We start from the raw sequence: 8,626 nt of genomic DNA, 5'->3' as shown, positions 1-8,626 counted from the left end.
TGTGATTTTCGGACAACCTAAGAGAAAATATGAAACATCACAAGGTATCATGTTGCAAGGCCATCATGATCAAAAGGACAAAGCAAAACAAAACTAATTCAGCAACCTATGGCTGGTAAACACCCCCCTCCTCCCCCCCAAAAAAACGAAAGCATAATTTCAAATGAAATGAAAGGCCCAGCGCAGTAAAAGAGCCTGTTTTGGTGGGATGGCATTTTGGCCTGCCTGGTGACCAATAAGAAAGAGTTCCAAACCTCTGCCAATAACAGCTCGTTTTCGCTTTCCCCCTCTGTACTCAGACCACTCCCAGACAGTCCTAGCAAAAGTCTTGCTTGAGAAATTGCTCTTTGCTAAGAAGCATTTTTTTAATATATATATATATATATATTTTTTATTTTTTATTTTTTTTTACAATTTTAATAAAAAACAAATCACAGTAAGGTATTTAATTGATACCCAGAACTTATTTGACAAGAGATAAAAACAGCAGAACTGGACCTTTAAAACAAATATCCTGTTCTAACGTCAGAATAATCTTGAATTTTGTTTTGCATAAAAACCTGGCCTGACACACTAACTGGTACCTCTCATATTCAGGCAAACCATCGTTCAAGGCTACTTGACGAACGACAGTAAAGCGGTCGTTACAAACACCCAGAGCCCATACTGCTGAACTACAGCATTAAAGAGTGGGACATTGAGTTCTCTGACAAGCAGGGAAGTAAATGATAATACAGCTAGAATCAAGCCTGTTATTACAACAGCAGCCCAACCAGGAAGGATTTCCCCAAGAGGAGTTACACAGGAAGAGCGAGACAGGTATATATCTAAGGGATGTTAACGAGTGGAGAAATAACTGTGTACAAGAGCTGACATTTTGTGGGGGCGGTCAGACGAAAGCTGCAGGGAATGTCTTCATGCCAGACAAAAAATGTAAATCCCCAAATTCCAATAAATACAATTAAATTCAATTAAATTCAAACCATATACTGCTACAAATCTGATAATGTGCTTAAAATGTACTGGTATGCTGAAAGTGTAAACTCTGTATTGACAAGGTAATACGCAAGTAGAAAAACACTAATATGGCACGACCACCACTTTATCTGTTATAATAAAGATCAGAATAATAATATGGCATTCATTTTCATTTCATCATGTAAGCTTTAGACCTGGTTACAAATAACATACTAATAGAGTTGAAACATTTTGTTAACTTTTCCACAAATTCCCAGATTTCCAGAAATCCTGGTTGTGAAAGAGTTCCCAGAAATCAGGAATAAACAGGAAATACAGAATCATACAACCAGGATTTCTGGGAAACATGGGAAATGTACCAGAAAGTCTACTTACTAATATCAATCCTCTAAGAAGTTACAATGATAAAGCAGCATTCATGTTATACTGAGAAAATGTGTTACTATTTATATATGAAGATATTAAACAAGTATTTGTTATTCAATACAAACAAGTTAAAAACCAGTCCAACTAAAACAGACAGACAGAAACACACAACAAACACTAGGAGAAAAAAACGAAGAAAGGAGAAAAGTAAAAATCCATAAAACAGATCAGACAGATCAGAATAACAACTAGGGTGTCATGTAATTCAAGCTTCCAAAAGGTAGTGGAGACCAGAAGAGACAGAATAAACACATCAGACCGACGTAAGTACAACGTAGACTCGACATCAACACAACGTAGACTCGACGTCAGAACGTAGACTCGACGTCAGTACAACGTAGACTCGACGTCAGTACAACGTAGATTTAACGTTAGTATAAGGTTAAAGGTTAGATCAAGTAAAAGGCCCCGAGCCTACTATCCCCTGTGCTTCAAGGATGCTGAGAGAGAAAAATCCTCTCTCCATATGTCTGTCTGTTTGATTAAACTCAAAACATCGACGGACAGAAGAAAATAATTATATATTTAATGTTAAAACATGCTGTTCAAAAACAGCTGGTTAAAGACATGCATCCGTAGCAAGGCCTTGCTAACTCCAGACTTGCCCTCTTGTGAATTTTCTGAATTTTACCCTAACATGAAGAGAGCTTAATGTCTTTCAGTGGTCATAGTTTAACGGAAAAAATGCCATCCTGTCAGCCAGCCAGTAGGTCAGTCAGGAGCCCACTCTATACTGTACAGAAAACAAAAAGGCTGTACAAGTGGGATAGTAGGTATCTAACAAGCAGACCTGGAAGGCCTTTCTGAAGGGCTGTTTTGAAATCATAGTGGTAGTAGGGTTGAGGTGACACCAGGTGAAATAGACTATATGTGACCGAATAAAAAGAAGAGAGTTGTATCTCTCCTCTCATCCTCTTCTCAGCTTTCACCCAGGTCCTCTATCTGTTTATTTGTCTTTCTGTTCGTCTCCCCAGCCAATGGGTGCATCTTCCTGGAGCAGGTAAACACACCCAGTGGAATTAAAGTGTAAACAACAAAGAGTCCAGTTTCTCAAGTCAGATCAGTTGAGCTAGACATCCACAGGAGTCCCCTGTGTGTCCATGTGTATGTGTACTTCTGTGTGTGTGTAAGTCCCCAGGCCAGCGTGGTAATAAACAGTGTGCGAGTGTGTGTGAGTTTGGGACAGTAACTTATGTTTTGTGTTGTAGCTACCGAGCCCAGCAGGACCAGAAGTAAACAGCTCTTTGTGTTTTCACCTCTCAGCCTGGCAGGTCCAGAAGTAAACAGCTCTTTGTGTTTTCACCTCTCAGCCTGGCAGGACCAGAAGTAAACAGCTCTTTGTGTTTTCACCTCTCAGCCTGGCAGGTCCAGAGGTAAACAGCTCTTTGTGTTTTCACCTCTCAGCCTGGCAGGTCCAGAGGTAAACAGCTCTTTGTGTTTTCACCTCTCAGCCTGGCAGGTCCAGAAGTAAACAGCTCTTTGTGTTTTCACCTCTCAGCCTGGCAGGTCCAGAAGTAAACAGCTCTTTGTGTTATCACCTCTCAGCCTGGCAGGTCCAGAAGTAAACAGCTCTGTGTTTTCACCTCTCAGCCTGGCAGGACCAACAGTAAACAGTTCTTTGTGTTTTCACCTCTCAGCCTGGCAGGTCCAGAGGTAAACAGCTCTTTGTGTTTTCACCTCTCAGCCTGGCAGGTCCAGAAGTAAACAGCTCTTTGTGTTTTCACCTCTCAGCCTGGCAGGACCAGAAGTAAACAGCTCTGTGTTTTCACCTCTCAGCCTGGCAGGACCAGAAGTAAACAGTTCTTTGTGTTTTCACCTCTCAGCGGTTCAGTGGGAGGTGAGCTGGATGTTGGGGGTCAAAGGTCAGAGTACTCCCTCCCCCCAGGGTCCTGGCATCACCAGTTGGCCTTCACGGCCTTGACGTCACTCACCAGGTTCTGAGCCAGGCAGATCCCAAATATCTAAACAGGAAATGACATCACAGGTTAGCTAACTAAACATTTCCTCTCTGCCAGACTCTGACATAAAGCTAACTGACATCTAATTTAGAATGACACAAGGAAAAGGATGTAATCATGATTCTCGCCAGCAGATGGCAGTCTCAAACTAAATACACAATCCAAGCAGGGTTTCCGTTAGGAAAATGTCGTGCAGGACAACATGACCGGGAAGAATTTAATTTAACGGCCATTTGAGAAATTTACCGGACCCATATGCATTGGGTGCATAACCCATTAGGGCGTCCAACCACAGTGCCAGAAAAATCACATTTAGATTATGGTAGTAATGGCTCTTAAGAGAATATGCAAATGATGTAATGAAGCAGCCCAATAAAACGTCATTTTCAAACATTTGCCAAAATGATATTCGAGGGAAAACAGCATTCTAAACAGCACACCTGATAGAGGTTCCATATGTGAGAGATAGAAATCTCTGAGGCAACAACCAGGACGGGTTGTTAACAGGCAACAACCAGGACGGGTTGTTATTAACAGGCAACAACCAGGACGGGTTGTTATTAACAGGCAACAACCAGGACGGGTTGTTATTAACAGGCAACAACCAGGACGGGTTGTTGTTAACAGGCAGCAACCAGGACGGGTTGTTGTTAACAGGCAGCAACCAGGACGGGTTGTTGTTAACAGGCAACAACCAGGACGGGTTGTTATTAACAGGCAACAACCAGGACGGGTTGTTATTAACAGGCAACAACCAGGACGGGTTGTTATTAACAGGCAACAACCAGGACGGGTTGTTATTAACAGGCAACAACCAGGACGGGTTGTTATTAACAGGCAACAACCAGGACGGGTTGTTATTAACAGGCAACAACCAGGACGGGTTGTTATTAACAGGCAACAACCAGGACGGGTTGTTATTAACAGGCAACAACGAGGACGGGTTGTTATTAACAGGCAACAACGAGGACGGGTTGTTAACAGGCAACAACCAGGACGGGTTGTTAACAGGCAACAACCAGGACGGGTTGTTAACAGGCAACAACCAGGACGGGTTGTTAACAGGCAACAACCAGGACGGGTTGTTAACAGGCAACAACCAGGACGGGTTGTTAACAGGCAACAACCAGGACGGGTTGTTAACAGGCAACAACCAGGACGGGTTGTTAACAGGCAACAACCAGGACGGGTTGTTAACAGGCAACAACCAGGACGGGTTGTTAACAGGCAACAACCAGGACGGGTTGTTAACAGGCAACAACCAGGACGGGTTATTAACAGGCAACAACCAGGACGGGTTGTTAACAGGCAACAACCAGGACGGGTTATTAACAGGCAACAACCAGGACGGGTTATTAACAGGCAACAACCAGGACGGGTTGTTATTAACAGGCAACAACCAGGACGGGTTGTTATTAACAGGCAACAACCAGGACGGGTTGTTATTAACAGGCAACAACTAGGACGGGTTGTTATTAACAGGCAACAACTAGGACGGGTTGTTATTAACAGGCAACAACTAGGACGGGTTGTTATTAACAGGCAACAACTAGGACGGGTTATTATTAACAGGCAACAACTAGGACGGGTTATTATTAACAGGCAACAACTAGGACGGGTTGTTATTAACAGGCAACAACTAGGACGGGTTATTAACAGGCAACAACTAGGACGGGTTATTAACAGGCAACAACTAGGACGGGTTGTTAATATGACCAGGTTGTGCTTTTGGCTTCTGGACGACGAAAGAAAGTTGGTATGAAAACCAATAGAACAGGAGAAAATGGCAGAGCAGTGGATCCAATAGGGAAGTAAATGGAAATACATTGACCAAAATTATATCATTACTACTGTCTATGCAGAAAGAAACAAAATCATTCACAACACTTCCGGACCCCAAAAAAATCGAGGATCAACAGCTTGTTTTAAAAAAATAGCTGTGGATTGTTTCAAATCACAAGCTCATAGACGTCTCCCTATTGGTCAGCAAGAGTGTGCAACGCTGTCATCAAGGCAAACGGTGGCTACTTTGAAGAATCTCAAATATAAAATATATGTTGATTTGTTTAAGACTTTTTTTGGTCACACCATGATTCCATATGTGTTATTTCATTGTTTTGATGTCTTCATTATTATTTTACAATGTAGAAAATAGTACAAATAAATAAAAACCCTGGAATGAATAGGTGTGTCCAAACTTTTGACTGGTACTGTAAGTATTCTTTTGACTGAAAGTATTCAGACCCCTTCATTTTTTACACATTTTGCTGGCTTTACAGCCTTATTCTAAAAGTGATTCATCTGTTTTTTCCCCTCATCAATTTACACACAATACTCCATAATGACATCACAATACTCCATAATGACATCACAATACTCCATAATGACATCACAATACTCCATAATGAGAAAGTGAAAAGAGGCTACAAGTTTTTGCAAATTGATTAAAAATACCTTATTTACATAAGTATTCAGATCTTTTGCTATGAGACTCGAAATTGATCATCCTTGAGACGTTTCTACAAGTTGATTAGAGTCCACCTGTGGTAAATTCAATTGATTGGACATGATTTGGAAAGGCACACACCTGTCTATATAAGGTCCCACAGTTGACAGTGCATGTCAGAGCAAAAAAAACCTGTTTTCGCTTTGTCATTACGGGGTATTGTGTGTAGATCGATGAGGACAATGTTCTATTTAATCCATTTTAGAATAAGGCTGTAACATAACAAAATGTGGAAAAAGTCAAGGGGTCTGAATACTTTCTGAATGCACTGTATTGGTCTAGAGAGAATCAGCAAACTCACCCCGTAAAAGGACAAGTCAACAAATAATATACAAGACAACTAACAAAAACACACAGGCCAATTTAATACCAATAAATGATTCATATTAACCTATAGACTAATAAGCATGATGGTCAAATATATTTCCATCGACTGGTATTTCCATAAAATAATAAAAAGTATTATCTGGGGATTTCTTTTGTCAGGTCATTTTGGCCAGAAACAGTTTTATTTATCTGCTTTTCATATAATGTTTTGGGGCCAAAAGTCGGTAATTGGCGGCTAACAGAAACCCTGACTTCCAGCCATGATGGTGACTTCAAATGCAGACATTATTTATCTGATTCACACAAAAGCTGACTCTTTAAATATACATTTGTTCAATAAATGTCTCTGGGAGTCCTCCTTACCTGTAAAAGTGCAATGCCCACAAAGATCCCAGCTACAATGATCAGGTTGTCCTGAAGCCACCTCTCAAACTGGCCCACACAACCCTTGGTGTAGATGTACTTCTGCTGGTCCAACTCCTGAGAGGAGAAATTGGATACATGTTTTAAATAAAGTGTTTCTCCAACCAACAGTTTGGAGAAAAACCTATTTAACATTGAGTTAGCCAAACCAGACCACTGGCTATTAACTACGACTAATAGAACACGAAGAATAACAAATACCAGATGACTCCCAAATGGCACCCTCTTCCGTATGGGACCTAGTTGAAAGAAGTGCACTATAAAAGGGAATAGGGTGCCATTTGGTTACTGGTTTCTCCTTTTCGTTCCCTTTTCATGTATTTTTGGTATGGGGCGGCAGGTAGCCTAGTGGTTAGAGCGTTGGGCCAGTAACCAAAAGGTTACTAGATCGAATCCCTGACAAGGTAAAAATCTGTCGTTCTGAGCTAGGGACTGTTCCTAGGCCGTCATTGTAAATAAGAATTTGTTCTTAACTGACTTGCCTAGTTAAATAAAGGTTAAATAAAAATTAATAAAAAATATGTCCATTTTGTTTAAATGTATGTTACTGTTGTCTTAGGTCTAGAAAGTCCAGTGTAAAAAAAAAGGGGACGTTACAACTCTGTTAATACACTTGTTTACATGGATATGCTTCTTAATAAAACATATTTGAAACAAGCTATTACACTTTGTTTTTATCATGACATTTCATTATTATTACTCAGGTTATAACAAATTAAGAAATGCCAGGTTGGAGAGGAACTATCGCATTTTCGTATTGACATAATATTAGAGCATGACAGAGTAAAGATATGCCTAATTTGTCCTTGTCCTTTGGCTTTTACGCCGTAATGAGAGAAGTAACGTAGCCTAAAGATACTGAAAACAGGCCTTTTAACCAGATTAGATCATGACATGAGCATATGATTCTTATTAGAGAGAGAGTCCAGACAGGCTACTTTAGGAAACTTTGCGAATGGACAAATAGGCCTATAAAGAGAATCAGCAAACTCACACATACGCACACCACCGCAAAAGTTCCAGTCAATAAAGCCACCAGCGTATGTCAAACACAAGAGCAAATATTTCTCATTTCTTTAAAACATATAAAAAAAAAACCTAGGCCTACCTTTCCGAAAGTAGGCTATAAGATAATGAATTGACAAGGAAAGTATGAAGAGAGAGAGCTATGCCATGGTATGAAATTGACATTGAAAGTATAAACAAAAATGTCCATAGCCTATTTATCAGCATTGATTAATCCATAAATTAAGAAAATATTCCGTATCTTATTATATACCATACCAGGTTGGAGAGGATTGGCGCATTGTTCATTTGACAACAACATTAGCCAATTATAGGCATCAGAGCCAGAGCAACCTTGTCGACTAATTCATGAATAGTCAGACACATCCAACCTTTTTTAAAATAAGACATTTATTCACTAGCAAGAAAGGGAAAACATGGCATTGTATAAAATAGTCCAAATATCAAGTGTCATAGCCTGTAGCCTAGTGCTTCTACACCCCATGCGCATCTCGCAGTTTAGCCGCCGGGACGTCTCGCGGGTTTAGCCGCCGGGACGTCTCGCGGGTTTTAGCCGCCGGGACGTCTCGCGGGTTTTAGCCGCCGGGACGTCTCGCGGGTTTTAGCCGCCGGGACGTCTCGCGGGTTTTAGCCGCCGTGTGGCTCAGTTGGTAGAGCATGGTGTTTGCAAAGCCAGGGTTGTGGGTTCGATTCCCACGGGGGACCAGTACGGATTTATTTATTTTTTAAAATGTATGCATTCACTACTGTAAGTCGCTCTGGATAAGAGCGTCTGCTAAAATGAGAAATGTAAAAATGTCTCGCGGGGTCTAGCCGCCGGGACGTCTCGCGGGGTCTAGCCGCCGGGACATCAAATGACAGTTGGAAAGAGGACAGTTTAAATCGATAGACTAACTAAATAATTTAGCTATTTGAATTAGAATCTAAGGAACTATTTTAAGTATAAAAAAATATTATGGTTAGGCACAAAACTACCTTCATA

At 40.9% G+C, this 8,626-nt stretch overlaps 1 protein-coding gene across 1 annotated transcript in view; it reads right to left on the bottom strand.

Moving 5' to 3' along the window:
- Nucleotides 1-411: 411 nt before the first annotated feature.
- LOC115205757 (tetraspanin-17) overlaps nucleotides 412-8,626 on the bottom strand; it is a gene marked incomplete in the record, with an annotated part of 40,387 nt that continues 32,172 nt past the window's right edge. Inside the window, 2 exon segments of the mRNA XM_029772065.1 lie at nucleotides 412-3,365; nucleotides 6,559-6,675. Of these exon segments, the coding sequence (XP_029627925.1) occupies nucleotides 3,300-3,365; nucleotides 6,559-6,675 (183 nt within the window).

This window comes from Salmo trutta, chromosome 13 (assembly GCF_901001165.1).
Source record: "Salmo trutta chromosome 13, fSalTru1.1, whole genome shotgun sequence".
Classification (NCBI taxonomy): Eukaryota; Metazoa; Chordata; class Actinopteri; order Salmoniformes; family Salmonidae; genus Salmo; species Salmo trutta.
The sequence above is the reverse complement of the archived record's forward strand: the minus strand, read 5'-3'. Positions and strand labels throughout refer to the sequence as shown.